At 50.4% G+C, this 22,900-nt stretch overlaps 1 protein-coding gene across 1 annotated transcript in view; it reads right to left on the bottom strand.

Annotated features, from left to right (window-relative positions):
* The window catches only part of LOC142484990 (microtubule-actin cross-linking factor 1, isoforms 6/7-like), a gene marked incomplete at its 3' end in the record, with an annotated part of 162,914 nt that overhangs the window by 1,235 nt on the left and 138,779 nt on the right, over window positions 1–22,900 (bottom strand). Inside the window, exons 15-21 of the mRNA XM_075584226.1 lie at window positions 18,371–18,493; window positions 15,961–16,062; window positions 15,508–15,609; window positions 13,831–13,986; window positions 10,454–10,609; window positions 8,168–8,365; window positions 3,084–3,212 (exon numbers count right to left, since the gene is read on the bottom strand). Of these exons, the coding sequence (XP_075440341.1) occupies window positions 3,084–3,212; window positions 8,168–8,365; window positions 10,454–10,609; window positions 13,831–13,986; window positions 15,508–15,609; window positions 15,961–16,062; window positions 18,371–18,493 (966 nt within the window). The remainder of the gene's footprint in view (window positions 1–3,083; window positions 3,213–8,167; window positions 8,366–10,453; window positions 10,610–13,830; window positions 13,987–15,507; window positions 15,610–15,960; window positions 16,063–18,370; window positions 18,494–22,900) is intronic.

Here is a 22,900-nt window from a genome sequence, read left to right on the forward strand (position 1 = left end):
ACTGGAGAGACAGTCTCATACAGACAGAGGGAGTCTCACACACTGGAGAGACAGTCTCATACAGACAGAGGGAGTCTCACACACTGGAGAGACAGTCTCATACAGTCAGAGGGAGTCTCACACACTGGAGAGACAGTCTCATACAGACAGAGGGAGTCTCACACACTGGAGAGACAGTCTCATACAGTCAGAGGGAGTCTCACACACTGGAGAGACAGTATCATACAGACAGAGGGAGTCTCACACACTGGAGAGTTACTCTCATGCAGTCAGAGGGAGTCTTACACACTGGAGATACTGTCTCATACAGACCGAGGGAGTCTCACACACTGGAGAGACAGTCTCATACAGACAGATGGAGTCAGACACTGGAGAGACAGTCTCATACAGACAGAGGGAGTCTCACACACTGGAGAGTTACTCTCATGCAGTCAGAGGGAGTCTTACACACTGGAGATACTGTCTCATACAGACCGAGGGAGTCTCACACATTGGAGAGACAGTCTCATACAGACAGATGGAGTCAGACACTGGAGAGACAGTCTCATACAGACAGAGGGAGTCTCACACACTGGAGAGTTACTCTCATGCAGTCAGAGGGAGTCTCACACACTGGAGATACTGTCTCATACAGACCGAGGGAGTCTCACACACTGGAGAGACAGTCTCATACAGACAGAGGGAGTCTCACACACTGGAGAGACAGTCTCATACAGACAGAGGGAGTCTCACACACTGGAGAGACAGTCTCATACAGTCAGAGGGAGTCTCACACACTGGAGAGACAGTCTCATACAGACAGAGGGAGTCTCACACACTGGAGAGACAGTCTCATACAGTCAGAGGGAGTCTCACACACTGGAGAGACAGTCTCATACAGACAGAGGGAGTCTCACACACTGGAGAGACAGTCTCATACAGTCAGAGGGAGTCTCACACACTGGAGAGACAGTCTCATACAGACAGAGGGAGTCTCACACACTGGAGAGACAGTCTCATACAGTCAGAGGGAGTCTCACACACTGGAGAGACAGTATCATACAGACAGAGGGAGTCTCACACACTGGAGAGTTACTCTCATGCAGTCAGAGGGAGTCTTACACACTGGAGAGACAGTCTCATACAGACAGAGGGAGTCTCACACACTGGAGAGACAGTCTCATACAGACAGAGGGAGTCTCACACACTGGAGAGTTACTCTCATGCAGTCAGAGGGAGTCTCACACACTGGAGATACTGTCTCATACAGTCAGAGGGAGTCTCACACACTGGAGAGACAGTCTCATACAGTCAGAGGGAGTCTCACACACTGGAGAGACAGTCTCATACAGACAGAGGGAGTCTCACACACTGGAGAGACAGTCTCATACAGACAGAGGGAGTCTCACACACTGGAGAGACAGTCTCATACAGACAGAGGGAGTCTCACACACTGGAGAGTTACTCTCATGCAGTCAGAGGGAGTCTTACACACTGGAGAGACAGTCTCATACAGACAGAGGGAGTCAGACACTGGAGAGACAGTCTCATACAGACAGAGGGAGTCTCACACACTGGAGAGTTACTCTCATGCAGTCAGAGGGAGTGTGAGATTCCCCCCTCCATCCAAGCCAACTCCCACCCCCCCCCCCCAATACCATTATCTCCATCCAAGCCAACTCCCCCCCGTACCACTATCTCCATCCAAGCCAACTCCCCCCCCGTACCACTATCTCCATCCAAGCCAACTCCCACCCCCCCCTCCCAGTACCACTATCTCCATCCAAGCCAATCGCCCCCGTACCACTATCTCTATCCAAGCCAACCCGCCGCCCCAGTACCACTATCTCCATCCAAGCCAACCCCACCCCCGTACCACTATCTCCATCCAAGCCAACCGCCTCCCCCCCAGTACCACTATCTCCATCCAAGCCAATCACCCCGGTACCACTATCTCTATCCAAGCCAACCCCCCCCCCCCCCCAGTACCACTATCTCCATCCAAGCCAATCGCCCCGGTACCACTATCTCTATCCAAGCCAAACCCCCCCCCCCAGTACCACTATCTCTATCCAAGCCAACCCCCCCCAGTACCACTATCTCCATCCAAGCCATCTCCCCCCCCCCACACAGTATCACTATCTCCATCCAAGCCAACTCCCCCCCAAGTACCACTATCTCTATCCAAGCCAACCCCCCCAATACCACTATCTCCATCCAAACCATCTCCCCCCCCCACAGTACCACTATCGCCATCCAAGCCAACCCCCCAATACCACTATCCCCATCCAAGCCATCCCCCCCTAGTACCACTATATCCATCCAAGCCAACCCCCCCCCTATTACCACTATCTCCATCCAAGCCAACCCCCCCAGTACCACTATCTCCATCCAAGCCAACCCCCCCAGTACCACTATCTCCATCCAAGCCAACTCCCCTCCCCCAGTACCAATATCTCCACCCAAGCCAACCCCCCCTGTACCACTATCTCCAAACAGGCCACATCACCCCAGTACCACTATCTTCAACCAAGCCATACATACCCAGTACCACCATGTCTAACCAAGCCACACTCCCCCAGTACCACCATGTTCAACCAAGCCACACTCCCCCAGTACCACCATCTCTAACCAAGCCAAACTCCCCCAGTATCACCATGTCCAACCAAGCCACACTCACCCAGTACCACCATGTTCAACCAAGCCACACTCCCTCAGTACCACCATCTCTAACCAAGCCACACTCCCCCAGTACCACCATCTCTAACCAAGCCACACTCCCCCAGTACCACCATGTTCAACCAAGCCACACTCCCCCAGTACCACCATCTCTAACCAAGCCACACTCCCCCAGTATCACCATGTCCAACCAAGCCACACTCCCCCAATACCACCATGTTCAACCAAGCCACACTCCCCCAGTACCACCATCTCTAACCAAGCCACACTCCCCCAGTACCACCATCTCTAACCAAGCCACACTCCCCCAGTATCACCATGTCTACCCAAGCCACACTCCCCCAATACCACCATGTCTGACCAAGCCAGACTCCCCCAATACCACTGTGTCCAACCAGGCCTCACCCAGAGTACCACTATCTCACCAGGTGCTCAGACAATGTCTCCCTCGTGGATTCTGGATGCCCCCACCCTGGTTTGGAGAAGGACAAACGTGCTTCCACCTGGTCCAGCCACTGCAGGAGGTCAGTGATCTCCAGAGTCACATCCTGCACCTGCACAGACATGGGGGGGGGGGGATTACAAAGTGTATCAGTACAGCTGAAAGAAAAGGTCTACAAAGGAAAACCAGAAAAAGTACTAGTGGGTAGCAAGGATCCGCAGAGTCCAAACAAACATCACTGACTGGATCTGAACCGAAAGAAGTGGCTACAACAGGTGAAAATGTAGCAAAAACTACAATAGGTCCATATGCCACTGTACCTCTGGCAGAAGTTACATGTTCAGATACAACTGCAGAACAATATCAGTACCAGATATGACTGGTCCAGTTACGGCTGCAGAACAACAATGTATATTAGTGGGTGGGTAGTACAGTACAGTACATATTGTAATGTAATATGCTACAGTACTGTGCCTTAACCCCTTCATTGCCTTAGCGGGCATTGCATGGCCGCTAAGGTAATGAAGCTGCTTACATTTTTATTTTTATTTATTGTGTGTGGGAGCAGGGGGTTTCGTGAGCTGAACAAAGTTGATTTTCAGCCTCGGGGACCCCCTACTTCCCGAGATACAGGCCCTGATATGGGGTGCCAGTATCCCTCTGCTTTGTTTACAGTACATCCCACGTGGATTTTAACATGGTGGGGATACCGGCACCCCATAACAGGGCCTGTAACTCGGAAAGTAAGGGGTCCCCGAGGCTGAAATCAACTTTGTTCAGCTCACGAGACCCCCTGCTCACGCACACTATGAATAAAAATAAAATGTAAGAAGCTTCATTACCTTAGCAGCTACCCGCTAAGGTAATGATTTTTTTATTTGGAGGGGGGTGTTTGATACTTGTGTGTGGAAGCAGGGGGTCTTCTGAGCTGAACAAAGTTGATTTCAGCCTCGGGGACCCCCTACTTCCCGAGATACGGGTCCCGTTATGGGGTGCCGGTATCCCTCTGCTTTGTTTAGATCCCATGATCACGTGACTCAGGATTTTAACATGGGGATACTGGCACCCCATAACGGGGCCTGTAACTCTGGAAGTAGGGGGTCCCCGGACCTGAAATCAATGCGGTTCAGCTCCGGAGACCCCCTGCTACATTACTGTAATCAGAGAAAAAAAATGATTGTGACGGCGCTTACTTAGTGCACAGTGTCCAAAATAGTGATAAAGAAAAACTTCTATAAAAATATAATAAAGTGACTTAAAATATATTTGCGTGAACTGTGATCAATTAGTGAATATATGGTGACTTTTGAGTCTACAATAAATCCTTTACACCACCCAGTGTATAGAGCTAATTGAAAAGCTGCTCAGAGCCCTTTAAAAGACTGTTCTTTAGTCTGTTGGATCCCAATATTCTTCATAAGTTCAGGGGAGCGCCAGTGTCATCAGCCATCAGCGTCATGAAAGAAACAATAGAAACGACACAGTGTGGTACAATTTCAACCAGGTTGGATGCTGTTTAAGTGAATAGTAATTCCACTCAGACTTTTCTCCTTTCCAATAAAGCAGTACAGAGAAACTTCTCTCTCTGACTAGAGCAATGGATCAGGAACTCCACATGTAAACACCTCTTTGTTAGTGACTTCTTCCCATCCGTAGTTGGGGTACCCAGGAAAATAATGAAAGATAATTTAGTACATAATGGCAATTCGTGGTAAGAAATCCCGACTGCTGTATAACCAATTCACCGGTACACGCGCTATGAAGCTCACTTCCGCGTCTCGGCTCTCGTCTACGCCACTTCCGGCTGAGTGAAGTTGAGGGCGGACGGGCTGCGTAGAGGGATCGCCAGGACTTCGCGTACTACTCTATGTTGTTTCTATTGTTTCTTTCATGACGCTGATGTGAACGCTGGCGCTGCCCTGAACTTATGAAGAACATTGCTGTAATGTTAGAATGTAAATAAAACCCCCGCGATCGGCTGTGAGAGGCGCGCAGTTACAGTGACTGATTCAGCCTCTTACTGCGCGCCTCTCACAGGCAGGCAGACCCCGGTAGGACTCGCACAGCAGGGACCCTGCGGCGTTACTCCGGTGCGTCTCGCTAGCCTGCCGCAAAACATTCGAGAGGATCACGGGGTATATATCGCAATTCCATTTCGTGATGTTTTATAATAACCCGCGGTGTGTACGCCTGTTTCTAAGGAATAACTCGCAGTATGTTTTACTCCTTGGTTTTGCTCAGTGATGTGATCCCGGTATAAAGGTGTAAGCGCCGCGCTCCCGTGACGTGTAATCAGTGCTCGCTGCAGGAGTTCGGCCTGTTGTGGTGTTTTACTTTAGCCCTGTTTTTGCTGAATAGAAGCGGCTGTTTATGTTAAAAAGTTGGCTAATAAAAAGCCTATATTTTTCGGCAAAAAATCTGTCTCCCTGTCTGGACCTCTGCGCACACCCCCCGCGCACACCTCCCGCGCACACCTCCCCCCACACTTCCGGACACATCTCCCCCGCGCACACCTCCCGCGCACATCTCCCCCACACATCTCCCCCACACATCTCCCCTGCGCACACCTCCCCCGCTAACACCTCCCCCGCGCACACCTCCCTCGCGCACATCTCCCGCGCGCACCTCCCCCGCGCACCTCTCCCGCGCACATCTCCCCCCACACTTCCGGACACATCTCCCCCCACTCACCTCCCGCACACACCTCCCGCGCACATCTCCTGCGCACATCTCCCCCCACACTTCCGGACACACCTCCCGCGCACACCTCCCGCGCACATCTCCCGCGCACATCTCCCCCCACACTTCCGGACACACCTCCCGCGCACACCTCCCGGGCACATCTCCCGCGCACATCTCCCCCCACACTTCCGGACACAACTCCCGCGCACACCTCCCGCGCACATCTCCCCCCACACATCTCCCCCACGCACACCTCCCCCGCGCACATCTCCCGCGCACATCTCCCCCCACACATCTCCCCCCACACATCTCCCCCACGCACACCTCCCCCGCGCACACCTCCCGCGCACACCTCCCGGGCACATCTCCCGCGCACATCTCCCCCCACACATCTCCCCCCACACATCTCCCCCCACACATCTCCCCCCACGCACACCTCCCCCGCGCACATCTCCCCCCACACATCTCCCCCACGCACACCTCCCCCGCGCACACCTCCCGCGCACACCTCCCGCGCACATCTCCCCCACGCACACCTCCCCCGCGCACACCTCCCGCGCACATCTCCCGCGCACATCTCCCCCCACACATCTCCCCCCACGCACACCTCCCCCGCGCACATCTCCCCCCACACATCTCCCCCACGCACACCTCCCCCGCGCACACCTCCCGCGCACACCTCCCGGGCACATCTCCCGCGCACATCTCCCCCCGCGCACACCTCCCCCGCGCACATCTCCCGCGCACATCTCCCCCCACACTTCCGGACACATCTCCCCACGCACATCTCCCGCGCACATCTCCTCCCACACATCTCCCCCGCGCACACCTCCCCCGCGCACATCTCCCCCCACACTTCCGGACACATCTCCCCGCGCACACCTCCCGCGCACATCTCCCCCCACACTTCCGGACACATCTCCCCGCGCACATCTCCCGCGCACATCTCCCCCCACACATCTCCCCCGCGCACACCTCCCCCGCACACACCTCCCCCGCACATTCCTCCCCCGCCCCCACCTCCCCCGCACACACCTCCCCCGCACATTCCTCCCCCGCCCCCACCTCCCCCACGCACCTCTCCCGCGCACATCTCCTCCCACACATCTCCCCCGCGCACACCTCCCCCGCGCACATCTCCCCCCACACTTCCGGACACATCTCCCCGCGCACACCTCCCGCGCACATCTCCCCCCACACTTCCGGACACATCTCCCCGCGCACACCTCCCGCGCACATCTCCCGCGCACATCTCCCCCCACACATCTCCCCCGCGCATACCTCCCCCGCACACACCTCCCCCGCACATTCCTCCCCCGCCCCCACCTCCCCCGTGCACACCTCCCCCGCGCACACCTCCCCCACGCACACCTCCCCCGCACACACCTCCCCCGCACATTCCTCCCCCGCCCCCACCTCCCCCGTGCACACCTCCCCCGCGCACACCTCCCCCACGCACACCTCCCCCACGCACACCTCCCCCACGCACACCTCCCCCACGCACACCTCCCCCGCACACACCTCCCCCACGCACACCTCCCCCACGCACACCTCCCCCGCACACACCTCCCCCGCACATTCCTCCCCCGCCCCCACCTCCCCCGTGCACACCTCCCCCGCGCACACCTCCCCCGCGCACACCTCCCCCGCGCACACCTCCTGCGCACAGGTATTTCTGTATGCAGGGTTGCCCGGTATTACACCCAGAGCAGGTACAGTACAGGGTAACGTTTCGAGGTCATAGCTACTTCCTCACATTCTATAAGGAACTTGAGTCCTATATGGACTAGAGCCCCTGGACTAACTAAATGTATTCTTATTAAAAGCACCGGAGTGTCACTTTAACTTCATTTGAAGTCACTTCTATAGCTGCATGCACTATATGTTCTTAAGCCATTTCTATAGGGTCCCTGCACTATGTGTCTTGATGCAGAGTTTGTGGGGTCCCTGTATGGTGCAGTATGTTCTGAAGGAGTTTCTATAGGGTACGTGCACTGTAAAAGTTATTGTGCCATTTCTATAGGGCCTGCGCACGATACATTCTGAAGCAGGTTATATAGGATCCTGACAATTTCCCAGACGGGATAGGTGATCCTGCTCAGCTAATTGGTAGAAAATCAGTCTACAGGATCCCTTCATAATATATTCCGAAGTGGTTTCTATAGGGTCTCGGCACTATACATGTTGATGAAGTTTCGATAGGTCTCAGTTTCTATGTGGTACCTGCATTACAGTATACGTTCTGGTGAAGTTAACAGTATATAAGGACCCTGAACAATATGTTCTGATGCATTTTCTATAGGTCCCTGCACTATACATTCTAATGCAGTCTCTACAGGTCCCTGCACTATACGCTCTGGTGCCTGTATCTCCGCCATACATTACCCGGCTGAGATCATTCTCCAGCTCCAGCTGCCGCCTCTCCATCTCGCTCTGCACAAACTCCCAGTGCTGGTTCAGCTCCCTCAGCCCGGCCGGCAGGGACTCTGCACCGTCCCCGAGAGAGGACGGCAGCATTCCCCGAGCCACCTCGTTCACAGACTCCACCGTGCGTGCGTGGGATACCACGTCGTTCCTCAGCACCTGCGGGGGGGACACCACTGACGTAACCCAGCCTGCAGCGCGTTACCGTACTCATTACTGACATGGGGACCCGCTGTGCGTGCGTGGGATACCACGTCGTTCCTCAGCACCTGCGGGGGGGACACCACTGACGTAACCCAGCCTGCAGCGCGTTACCATACTCATTACTGACATGGGGACCCGCTGTGCGTGCGTGGGATACCACGTCGTTCCTCAGCACCTGCGGGGGGGACACCACTGACGTAACCCAGCCTGCAGCGCATTACCGTACTCATTACTGACATGGGGACCCACTGAACACATGGTGGCCTGAAAACTAGGCCCACCATTCAGTCGTATATGTATCTTCATGTTTGATGTTCTGATCTTTCCGTGGTACTGTACGTTATTTCCCCGCAGTTTTAAAGGTCTATAGCCTTCTATTGTAAAACATGTAGGAGGAGGGAGAAAAGACGGAGCCCAACTGTACATCCACTGCCAGCTCGTAAAACATACAGAGCTGCGTTCCCACAATAAAAAATCAAGTTTAATGGATCAAAAACATACAGACAATACACCTACGCGTTTCTGGCCCTTGATAAAGGGCTTATAGCCTGAAACGCGTAGGTGTATTGTCTGTATGTTATTGTGGGAACGCACCTCTGTATGTTTTACAAGCTGGCAGTGGATGTAGCGCTCCGTCTTTTCTCCCTCCTCCTACATCTGAGCAGTGCAGACTTCTACCCCAGGACCTGTGGACATCAATGGCTCCTTATCTTCAAGAAGAACATTATCGCATGTGAGTCTGTTCCATTTCTCCTTTCCATTACTTGGCTACAAAGGATTATATTGCTCAATTTCCCCCAGTTTATTAGGATGTTCTACTAGTGCTGGACACCGGCGGCTGTTTGTTATCCTTACCTCGTTGCATCGTGGGACTCCATTTTCCAGCCATACATTTCCTTTTGGGGGCATTTATCCTAGCCTTATCATTCATATTGGAGGGGTATTCCACACAAGGCTATTGTAAAACATGGTATGCATGGTGATAGAGATATATATATATATATATATATATATATATATATATTATAATCTCACCACAATTAATTATCATAGTGTATAGTTAATCATTCTAGGCCTTGGCATAATCCTAGCTATTCATTGCATTATTTCCATTTGAATTATAATAATTTATTTAGACCCTTGTTATAATTACGGCGGGTATTCCATAACTGGGACCCTTAGTATTATCATTGTGTATATTCCATAACTGAGACCATTGGCATAATCCTGGTGGGTATTCCATAACTGAGACCATTGGCATAATCCTGGTGGGTATTCCATAACTGAGACCATTACCATAATCCTGGTGGGTATTCCATAACTGAGACCATTACCATAATCCTGGTGGGTACTCCATAACTGAGACCATTACCATAATCCTGGTGGGTATTCCATAACTGAGACCATTACCATAATCCTGGTGGGTACTCCATAACTGAGACCATTACCATAATCCTGGTGGGTACTCCATAACTGAGACCATTACCATAATCATGGTGGGTATTCCATAACTGAGACCATTACCATAATCCTGGTGGGTACTCCATAACTGAGACCATTACCATAATCCTGGTGGGTACTCCATAACTGAGACCACTACCATAATCCTGGTGGGTACTCCATAACTGAGATCATTACCATAATCCTGGTGGGTATTCCATAACTGAGACCCTTGGCATAATCCTGGTGGGTACTCCATAACTGAGACCATTACCATAATCCTGGTGGGTATTCCATAACTGAGACCCTTGGCATAATCCTGGTGGGTATTCAATAACTGAGACCATTACCATAATCCTGGTGGGTATTCCATAACTGAGACCCTTGGCATAATCCTGGTGGGTATTCAATAACTGAGACCATTACCATAATCCTGGTGGGTATTCCATAACTGAGACCATTGCTATAATCCTGGTGGGTATTCCATAACTGGGACCATTGCCATAATCCTGGTGGGTACTCCATAACTGAGCCTGCTGGCTTGATTATGCCGTATGAAACGTGGCCTATGATTGGACAGGTGGATCTGTCCTCTCTGCTCACCTTGTGTTTGGCCAATTCGATCTCACAGCTCTGCAGGTCTATGCATGCATGTCGGGGTCCCCGCAGCTGCTCAGCAGTGTGGGACAGCCAGTTCAGGAGCTCCTCCAGCTGATTCTGGAACTGACCCAAGCCCAGAAGGGCATCTTCCAACTGGTGCTGTGAGGAGATAACCAAGAACACAATGCAAGGTGTGTGTGTGTGTTTAGAAAGATATGCGGCTAGACACAGCCTAACCCTGATTTTTATACCTGGCATACAATTAGAATTGCAGTAGCGCAGGTATTGTACGCCTGAAGCGACCGAGGTGAGGAACCAGAGCCGGCAGCGTTGCCGCTAGTTTTTGGCCATTGTTACAAAAGTTTCTTCTTCAGAAAATCAGGACTCAGTTTCAGTTCAAATATATCAGCAGTTTATTCTTCAATCAGCTTTCGTTCTTCAATAAGCTATTATATACAGTAGCAAAGCTTTTACATATCAAAGATACATACATACTCTTACTTGTCAGTTCAAAGTTAAGAAGGGTAGTAGTTTAAACTACGTTAACCATGATTCTTATACTTTTCTGAACAAAGAACTCATCAATCAATGTCTCCTTCTCTCCTGATTAAACAGACTGATTTCCTCGGGAGGTAAAAACCCCTAGTGATCTTCTGCTGGCAGGGATATAATATATCACAGAACAGACAGGAAACCGAGACACAGAGACATTGATACCTAAAGAATGTTTACACAAACACAATTATAACCATATGTTACCCAATGTCCAAGCTGACCATGAGCCTTTCATGAAAGCAGCATGTTGAACTGATAACATATTAACCTGTTGGGTGCTGAATATATATAATACATGTGTATATACTTGTATATTGCTAATCTACTTTAATATAGAAAATATATAACTAAACTTATTTCATCAGCCATGTGACATACACCGCGGCCAGGTATCGACACTATAATGGGTTGATGTTAAAGTCCAAACTACATATAAATTTCACTTCCGTTTTAAGGGAGATGGCTCAGAATGAACAATCTTCAGCCAATTATGAGAAGTCTAAATAAATACAGCACAACCCCCTTATAACGCTGTGCCTGGGGTCCAAAGAATCACACCGCGTTATAAGCGGATCGCGTTAGAAATAATGTACAACTGTATGCGTTGTACAATAAAGTATTTAAGGTACCAATAATCGTGCTGTAAAGTATTCATAAATACAAAAATTGGGAGTCGCGCTTGCATCGCGCTATAAGCGGATTCGCGTTTTAACGGATCGCCTTACACTGGCGACACACTTTATTCGAGCTTGGCTAGTCCCACGAATTCGGGTATACCCGGGTGTATTGAGGTTTGTGACTGTTTTCTGCCCGAGTGCATTGAGGTATTTTCCATGCAGGGATTTAAGCATTTTATTCCCACTGGCTGCAATACTGCACAGTATATATATATATATATATATATATATATATATATATATCCGTCAGCCAGGCATGAACCCAGGCTGGGAAGGCAAATGCAACGGGGCTTGTCAGAGGTGAGGAGCGGCGCATTCCAGGTATCTGCCAGGTACATACTGGGTATTTGCTCAAATAAAGTGTGTCGGTGCAGTATAACGGGGTTGAGCTGTATATGTAGACCATTAGATGCGTATATATTTATACGGCCGAAGTGTATGATGTCCTTCACTGCGGCCTACGCAAATGATCCCTGCAAACTCTCTCCGGATGTACCTCCGGTACTGAAACGCTCTCCTCGCCGCCTCCTCTGGCACTTTCCTTTTCGGTGGACTTTATCTACACCCTAAATGCCCACAAATAAAGAGGGATACAACCTTTTATCCTAACTAAAGATTAGGTATAGGTTCCGTGACTAAGGCCATTTACATCATCACGGTATGTGTTCCATCATTAAGAATCATGACATTTATTGTATAATTGAGTACATTAGAATAATACAAGAGTACTGTATATTCCTTTTTTTTAATTTCTACAATGCAGTAAAACACTGGAATTTCCTAATGATATAATCAGGAACACACAGGTAAAGCATGGACAATTTGCAAATATTTATAAGACATGTCAACTCTGAGTCAGTCTTACTGATCCTTAATATCTGTGTCGTCAGATTTTAATTGTCCCACTGGTATTGTATTGTATGTCTTTATTTATATAGCGCCAAAAGTGTACTCAGCGCTTCACAAAGAATACAGTACAAGGAATTTTAATAATATAGTAAGTGCAGCAAAATCATACAATAGGAAAGGAAATCCCTGCCCTGAAGAGCTTACAATCTGTGTGGTATGATGGGAGAATTACAGAGACAGCAGGTGAGGGAGTAAGTGCTGTAGGTGGCAGTGCTTGGCCACAATGGGTGGTAGGAGTGACTGAGTGCGGGTGAATAGCCATGAGGGCAGGCTATTGGGATGTCTGATTTGTGTGGAAAGTTTTAAGGTTAGTCAGTGTTAAAATGAGAGGGTTAACACACTTTACAGGGGAAAAGATTGCAGGGGGGCGTGGGTGAGAGCAGGTGTGTGTGTCTGGGTACAAGTCAACAAGTCGAGAAGACCTCCACCAAGAATCACAGAACTGGCCAGAGCTAGTCAGAAGATGGGCCTGCATATGAATCCCAGTAACCAAAGTGCCAAAGTCATGTTCAACCAATACAGTGAGCCAACTTTACAAAGATCAAAATAGATGGAATAGAACAAGTCGAAAACTATTTCTACCTTGGCCAACAAGTATCAATGGATGGGAACCTTATCAATGAAAAAAATGGGAGAACAACGATAGGATGACCTCACTGGAATAAACAAGACACATTTTCAAGGGAAACTTCCAATGGGCCTCAGGAGGAAAGTGTTCGGCCCGTATATTCTGCCCTCGCATTCTGCCCGCGCTCACGTAGGGATGTCAAACTTGGGCCCTAAATGCGATGATGATTCCGAAGCTTCAGGCAACTCCAAAAATGTATAGAGAGATGCATGCTGGGTATTACCCGAAGAAACAGGAAAACGAATTAATGGAAGCAAAGAAAAGTCTGTGCCACCAGCAGAAGGGTGAATACATTGAAATGGAGGTGGGATGGTCATATCGAAAGAAGAAATGAGCATCGTTAGATGAAGATGGACCTCAACGCTGATTCTAAGAGATATAAAAGGACCAAGATCATGACCAAAAGTATGATGTGAAGCTAAAATTACAATAAGGAAATGTTGGGACAGCGTTGAGAAGAAAAACTTGCAGCCGCAGAACATTGGGGGGAGGGGGGAGAACATTGGGGGACATTGGGGGAGGGCATTCATCTACAGTACAGTGAATCAACAAGGGCTGAAGATGATGATGCACGTCTGTGTGTTTCCGTATGAGTATCCTGGAGCTCTCACCTGTCTGTTCACAGCCTCCTCCTCCAGTCGGTCCCAGCGCCGCCTGAAGTCGCTGAGCTGGGAGTCTGGAGATTTCTCATCACAAGGTCTGGCCATGCTCCGATGACCAAGACTTTCCAGCTCCACCCGGTGCTGATAGAGCTTCCTCTTAAAATTCTGCACAGGGTGATGGGGAGATAATGTCTGCAGGTCACATAGAGCCCGAATTCTTCCACACCGCATGGTGGGGCTTGTGGTGCTAACTGGCACAATCTTATCCATGTTCCCAAATGGCTGGTTGGTCACCAGCTTTTCACTATTACAATGGTTTATCCCTTAGCATTACTGGAGGAAGGCGCCTTGGCGTGAGTTACGGGCACTTGCGTAAAGTCTACGATTTGGGGCATGGGTACAGGAAGAGTTAGGGGTGGGGGTGGGGGGGGAGACACATCCTGGATGCAATATTACAAAGGTTCGGTCACAAGCCAACGCTGGCTTTTCTGCGTGTCAGGTCGGAGGTGGCAAACACCTCCTGTCCCCAGAGATAGACATCAAATGGAAGTCATTCAACTAGCAACATTGTTATATAGATAGGGACACCGAGGAAATGTCAGGTACACGGTCAGGGGGGAAATAACAATCCCCCATCACCAACACATGCAGGGACCGGGGTTTAATTCTGGGTTTAGAAATGAGATTGCAAGCTCCTTGGACACTATTGTGACTGTATTATGCCTTGAACCGGGTGATGTATATAGGAGGGTATTAGGGTGATGTATATAGGAGGGTATGAGGGTGATGTATATAGGAGGGTATGAGGGTGATGTATATAGGAGGGTATGAGGGTGATGTATATAGGAGGGTATGAGGGTGATGTATATAGGAGGGTATGAGGGTGATGTACAGTATATAGGAGGGTATGAGGGTGATGTATATAGGAGGGTATGAGGGTGATGTATATAGGAGGGTATGAGGGAAGCAGTAGCAGGGACACCCATTCCTTCCCTATCATATATGTTATTTGGGTCAGGGGCATCTACCCCTTTCTGTGTTTTATAAGCAGGTACCCTGCGTACAGAGAGCATATCACGGCCATTCAGGGTGTTACTTTGTTATTTACAAACATACATTGTCACTTTCTTATATAGGAGCAGTTAGGGGAGGGGCTATAGAGAGCAGCTAGGGGAGGGGTTATAGGAGCAGTTAGGGGAGGAGTTATAGAGAGCAGTTAGGGGAGGAGTTATAGAGAGCAGTTAGTGGAGGAGTCATAGGAGCAGTTAGGGGAGGAGTTATAGGGAGGGGTTATAAGAGCAGTTAGGGGAGGAGTTATAGGAGCAGTTAGGGGAGGAGTTATAGAGGGGTTAGGGGAGGAGTTATAGGGAGGGGTTATAAGACCAGTTACGGGTGGAGTTATAGGAGCAGTTACGGATGGAGTTATAGGGAGGGGTTATAGGAGCAGTTAGGGGAGGAGTTATAGGAGCAGTTACGGGAGGGGTCATAGGGAGGGGTTATAGGAGCAGGTACGGGAGGAGTTATAGGAGCAGTTACGGGAGGGGTTATAGGAGCAGTTACGGGAGGGATTATAGGAGCAGTTAGGGGAGGAGTTATAGGGAGGAGTTATAGGAGCAGTTAGGGGAGGAGTTAAAGGGCGGGGTTATAAGAGCAGTTCGAGTCCTGAACCGTGAATAGTTATCTCACCTTCAGGTCAGAGAGTTGACGCTTCACCATGTCCAGGTCTCCACCAACCAGGAACTCCTCAGAGAGCAGCGCCTCCGCTGAGAGCAGCCAGTCCAGCAGCCCCTGAGGAGGAGCGCACAGGTGTTAATAACCTGCCCCACGGACACACGTCCCTGAGCTCCGGACATTACCTAGAACCCGCGGGAGGAGGGATGGGGGCCCCCATGTAACCAGGATCTATGTAGGTATAAAAGCACTATAAAGAGAACAGATAAACGCCCATTGCATGGACCATATGATCCTTATCTGCTGTCAAATGAAGAAATCAGCACCCTACATACAAAGAATGGGTTTATTTCAGGAATCTGGTGATGCCGACATTGTCGTTGTTTACGGACATTGTAACCCTTTCCTGAGAGAAGGGAACACATTGTTAGTATTCAGCGGCGAGAGAAAGGTAACCCCCCGCTGCACCTCCATGGTGTCCTGGTATCTGAGCGTAGCTCTCAGCTGTTCCTCCAGGCGGCCGTGGCGCTCTGTCCACGTCTTGTTCAGACCGTTCCACGTGGCGTAGAGCTGCAGGGAGAAGACACGAGTAGTCAGGCCACAACTTCCAAGCATTGGTTTAAAAAAAAGCAGTGGCACTGTGCTATATTTTCAGAGATTCCTAAACCGATGTTCCGAGCACTCCCTAAAAACATGTATGTTACTAATACAAATATATATATTAAAAAATCTTTCCAAATTTAAGTCAGGAATAATAAGAAATGCGCATTAATAGCAGAATGGAGCGCTACGGTTTGGCGTCGGTCTGTATCACTGCAGGGTGACGTGGTGACGACAGAGACAGAAGGGACAAAGGCCCATCTAACCTGCCTCTTCCTCTACACCAGGGGTGACTGACTCCAGCCCGCCATATACTATATATACGCAAGGGCCACTAACAGGACAGGTTCTCGGGATACCTCTGCTTCAGCACAGGTAACTCCTTCGGTCTGTCTGGTGCTTGCGATCCCAGTGTGATCGTCTGGTCTTTCGTGACAAAAAGTATGTCTAATAATAACAGAGTTTGCTCAACACACACTGACACACCGACAGAAGGGACCCATGGCCCATGGAGTCTGACCCTTCTACATCAGAGTGAGACACACTGACACACCGACAGAAGGGACCCATGGCCCATGGAGTCTGCCCCTTCTACATCAGAGTGAGACACTGACACACAGACAGAAGGGACCCATGGCCCATGGAGTCTGACCCTTCTACATCAGAGTGAGACACACTGACACACAGACAGAAGGGACCCATGGCCCATGGAGTCTGACCCTTCTACATCAGAGTGAGACACTGACACACAGACAGAAGGGACCCATGGACCATGGAGTCTGACCCTTCTACATCAGAGTGAGACACTGACACACAGACAGAAGGGACCCATGGCCCATGGAGTCTGACCCTTCTACATCAGAGTGAGACACTGACACACAGACAGAAGGGACCCATGGACCATGGAGTCGGAGGCTTCCTCTTCAGAGTGAGACACTGACACACAGACAGAAGGGACCCATGGCCCATGGAGTCTGACCCTTCTACATCAGAGTGAGACACTGACACACAGACAGAAGGGACCCATGGCCCATGGAGTCTGCCCCGTCCACTTCAGAGTGAGACACTGACACACGGACAGAAGGGACCCATGGCCCATGGAGTCTGACCCTTCTACATCAGAATGAGACACTGACAAAGAGACAGAAGGGACCCATGGCCCATGGAGTCTGACCCTTCTACATCAGAGTGAGACACCGACACACAGACAGAAGGGACCCATGGCCCATGGAGTCTGACCCTTCTACATCAGAGTGAGACACTGACACACAGACAGAAGGGACCCATGGCCCATGGAGTCGGAGGCTTCCTCTTCAGAGTGAGACACTGACACACAGACAGAAGGGACCCATGGCCCATGGAGTCTGACCCTTCTACATCAGAGTGAGACACTGACACACAGACAGAAGGGACCCATGGCCCATGGAGTCTGCCCCGTCCACTTCAGAGTGAGACACTGACACACGGACAGAAGGGACCCATGGCCCATGGAGTCTGACCCTTCTACATCAGAGTGAGACACTGACACACGGACAGAAGGGACCCATGGCCCATGGAGTCTGACCCTTCTACATCAGAGTGAGACACTGACACACAGACAGAAGGGACCCATGGCCCATGGAGTCTGCCCCGTCCACTTCAGAGTGAGACACTGACACACGGACAGAAGGGACCCATGGCCCATGGAGTCTGACCCTTCTACATCAGAGTGAGACACTGACACACGGACAGAAGGGACCCATGGCCCATGGAGTCTGACCCTTCTACATCAGAGTGAGACACTGACACACAGACAGAAGGGACCCATGGCCCATGGAGTCTGACCCTTCTACATCAGAGTGAGACACTGACACACGGACAGAAGGGACCCATGGCCCATGGAGTCTGACCCTTCTACATCAGAGTGAGACACTGACACACGGACAGAAGGGACCCATGGCCCATGGAGTCTGACCCTTCTACATCAGAGTGAGACACTGACACACAGACAGAAGGGACCCATGGCGTCTGACCCTTCTACATCAGAGTGAGACACTGACACACAGACAGAAGGGACCCATGGCCCATGGAGTCTGACCCTTCTACATCAGAGTGAGACACTGACAAATCTCTCTTGCAGGAGGATACGGTGACGTAGAATGAGCCGATGGTGCATGCACTGTGCAAGCTGACGCAGTGACATTGAGCCTGTGCTGCATTGAATCCGCCCCATTGCTCTTACCACACAGGGACGCAGTGACACACAGTCACACCCACTGTCAGATTCCCTTCTACTCACTTCATCCAAGCTCTTGGTGACATCTGGCTTGTCCATGTCTCCACACAATGACATCAGCTCTACTCCCAGAGTGCCCAGTGTGTCCAGATCATTCTGCAGGCTGTCAATGTCCTCCCGCAGGGCCTGTGACGTGAGAGGGGCGACCGTGAGACCATATGCTGGTCTGGAATATACAATATCACTGACCCCAAAGCCCTAATCCCAATTACACAGCTGGGAAATGGCCCTGTGTCCTCTTTCCTCACCCGATGCACCTACTTACCCGTCTTTACATCAGCTAGTCTTAAACTGCAGAGAATTACTACAATGACTGTATTGTATTTCTGTATATATAACACACATATACCCAGCAGGACCTGTGTGTTTGTTAACCTTGCCCAGCTGGACTCAGCTGTTTTGGAGTTTAGAGGCTCCTCCCACCCAGGGGTTAAAGCTTGCCCCTCCCCACTGTCCAGGTAAGCAGGTTTCTTTTTCAAGCAGCTGGTTGCGACAGGTTCAATGCCAGGACCATCCTTCCCCTAATTATAGAGGTAAATAAGGATTTTAATCAGGTAGTGTTAGGACCTGCGATATTATGGTCATGCCTTGATGTGGCTCGCAGGCTTATACGCTTTGGCCAAAGGGTTAACTAAATGACCCTTTTCAAGAGATATGTAGGTATTTCACTGTGTATTTTTGTCACATTGGATGTTGCTCTGGACTTCTTTGTTTCTTGTTTTATTTCTGTATATAGTTATTTGCACCTGTATGTGTGCCCACAAATAGAGACATTACATAAGGGGGGACACTGGCTCACGTGTGCCCACAAATAGAGACATTACATAAGGGGGGACACTGGCTCACGTGTGCCCACAAATAGAGACATTACATAAGGGGGGACACTGGCTCACGTGTGCCCACAAATAGAGACATTACATAAGGGGGGACACTGGCTCACGTGTGCCCACAAATAGAGACATTACATAAGGGGGGACACTGGCTCACGTGTGCCCACAAATAGAGACATTACATAAGGGGGGACACTGGCTCACGTGTGCCCACAAATAGAGACATTACATAAGGGGGACACTGGCTCACGTGTGACCACAAATAGAGACATTACATAAGGGGGGACACTGGCTCACGTGTGCCCACAAATAGAGACATTACATAAGGGGGGACACTGGCTCACGTGTGCACACAAATAGAGACATTACATAAGGGGGGACACTGGCTCACGTGTGCCCACAAATAGAGACATTACATAAGGGGGACACTGGCTCACGTGTGCCCACAAATAGAGACATTACATAAGGGGGGACACTGGCTCACGTGTGACCACAAATAGAGACATTACATAAGGGGGGACACTGGCTCACGTGTGCCCACAAATAGAGACATTACATAAGGGGGGACACTGGCTCACGTGTGCCCACAAATAGAGACATTACATAAGGGGGACACTGGCTCACGTGTGACCACAAATAGAGACATTACATAAGGGGGGACACTGGCTCACGTGTGCACACAAATAGAGACATTACATAAGGGGGGACACTGGCTCACGTGTGCCCACAAATAGAGACATTACATAAGGGGGGACACTGGCTCACATGTGCCCACAAATAGAGACATTACATAAGGGGGGACACTGGCTCACGTGTGCCCACAAATAGAGACATTACATAAGGGGGGACACGGGCTCACGTGTGCCCACAAATAGAGACATTACATAAGGGGGGACACTGGCTCACGTGTGCCCACAAATAGAGACATTACATAAGGGGGACACTGGCTCACGTGTGCCCACAAATAGAGACATTACATAAGGGGGGACACTGGCTCACGTGTGCCCACAAATAGAGACATTACATAAGGGGGGACACTGGCTCACGTGTGCCCACAAATAGAGACATTACATAAGGGGGGACACTGGCTCACGTGTGCCCACAAATAGAGACATTACATAAGGGGGACACTGGCTCACGTGTGCCCACAAATAGAGACATTACATAAGGGGGGACACTGGCTCACGTGTGCCCACAAATAGAGACATTACATAAGGGGGGACACTGGCTCACGTGTGCCCACAAATAGAGACATTACATAAGGGGGACACTGGCTCACGTGTGCCCACAAATAGAGACATTACATAAGGGGGACACTGGCTCACGTGTGCCCACAAATAGAGACATTACATAAGGGGGGACACTGGCTCACGTGTGCCCACAAATAGAGACATTACATAAGGGGGGACACTGGCTCACGTGTGCCCACAAATAGAGACATTACATAAGGGGGACACTGGCTCACGTGTGCCCACAAATAGAGACATTACATAAGGGGGGACACTGGCTCACGTGTGCCCACAAATAGAGACATTACATAAGGGGGGACACTGGCTCACGTGTGCCCACAAATAGAGACATTACATAAGGGGGGACACTGGCTCACGTGTGCCCACAAATAGAGACATTACATAAGGGGGGACACTGGCTCACATGTGCCCACAAATAGAGACATTACATAAGGGGGGACACTGGCTCACGTGTGCCCACAAATAGAGACATTACATAAGGGGGGACACTGGCTCACGTGTGCCCACAAATAGAGACATTACATAAGGGGGACACTGGCTCACGTGTGCCCACAAATAGAGACATTACATAAGGGGGGACACTGGCTCACGTGTGCCCACAAATAGAGACATTACATAAGGGGGGACACTGGCTCACATGTGCCCACAAATAGAGACATTACATAAGGGGGGACACTGGCTCACGTGTGCCCACAAATAGAGACATTACATAAGGGGGGACACTGGCTCACGTGTGCCCACAAATAGAGACATTACATAAGGGGGACACTGGCTCACGTGTGCCCACAAATAGAGACATTACATAAGGGGGACACTGGCTCACGTGTGCGCACAAAAAGAGACATTACATAAGGGGGGACACTGGCTCACGTGTGCCCACAAATAGAGACATTACATAAGGGGGGACACTGGCTCACGTGTGCCCACAAATAGAGACATTACATAAGGGGGACACTGGCTCACGTGTGCCCACAAATAGAGACATTACATAAGGGGGACACTGGCTCACGTGTGCCCACAAATAGAGACATTACATAAGGGGGGACACGGGCTCACGTGTGCCCACAAATAGAGACATTACATAAGGGGGGACACTGGCTCACGTGTGCCCACAAATAGAGACATTACATAAGGGGGACACTGGCTCACGTGTGCCCACAAATAGAGACATTACATAAGGGGGGACACTGGCTCACGTGTGCCCACAAATAGAGACATTACATAAGGGGGGACACTGGCTCACGTGTGCCCACAAATAGAGACATTACATAAGGGGGACATTGGCTCACGTGTGCCCACAAATAGAGACATTACATAAGGGGGACACTGGCTCACGTGTGCCCACAAATAGAGACATTACATAAGGGGGGACACTGGCTCACGTGTGCCCACAAATAGAGACATTACATAAGGGGGGACACTGGCTCACGTGTGCCCACAAATAGAGACATTACATAAGGGGGACACTGGCTCACGTGTGCCCACAAATAGAGACATTACATAAGGGGGGACACTGGCTCACGTGTGCCCACAAATAGAGACATTACATAAGGGGGGACACTGGCTCACGTGTGCCCACAAATAGAGACATTACATAAGGGGGGACACTGGCTCACGTGTGCCCACAAATAGAGACATTACATAAGGGGGGACACTGGCTCACATGTGCCCACAAATAGAGACATTACATAAGGGGGGACACTGGCTCACGTGTGCCCACAAATAGAGACATTACATAAGGGGGGACACTGGCTCACGTGTGCCCACAAATAGAGACATTACATAAGGGGGGACACTGGCTCACGTGTGCCCACAAATAGAGACATTACATAAGGGGGGACACTGGCTCACGTGTGCCCACAAATAGAGACATTACATAAGGGGGGACACTGGCTCACATGTGCCCACAAATAGAGACATTACATAAGGGGGGACACTGGCTCACGTGTGCCCACAAATAGAGACATTACATAAGGGGGGACACTGGCTCACGTGTGCCCACAAATAGAGACATTACATAAGGGGGACACTGGCTCACGTGTGCCCACAAATAGAGACATTACATAAGGGGGACACTGGCTCACGTGTGCGCACAAAAAGAGACATTACATAAGGGGGGACACTGGCTCACGTGTGCCCACAAATAGAGACATTACATAAGGGGGGACACTGGCTCACGTGTGCCCACAAATAGAGACATTACATAAGGGGGACACTGGCTCACGTGTGCCCACAAATAGAGACATTACATAAGGGGGACACTGGCTCACGTGTGCCCACAAATAGAGACATTACATAAGGGGGGACACGGGCTCACGTGTGCCCACAAATAGAGACATTACATAAGGGGGGACACTGGCTCACGTGTGCCCACAAATAGAGACATTACATAAGGGGGGACACTGGCTCACGTGTGCCCACAAATAGAGACATTACATAAGGGGGGACACTGG

Source organism: Ascaphus truei, unplaced genomic scaffold (assembly GCF_040206685.1).
Source record: "Ascaphus truei isolate aAscTru1 unplaced genomic scaffold, aAscTru1.hap1 HAP1_SCAFFOLD_502, whole genome shotgun sequence".
In the NCBI taxonomy this organism is placed as follows: domain Eukaryota; kingdom Metazoa; phylum Chordata; class Amphibia; order Anura; family Ascaphidae; genus Ascaphus; species Ascaphus truei.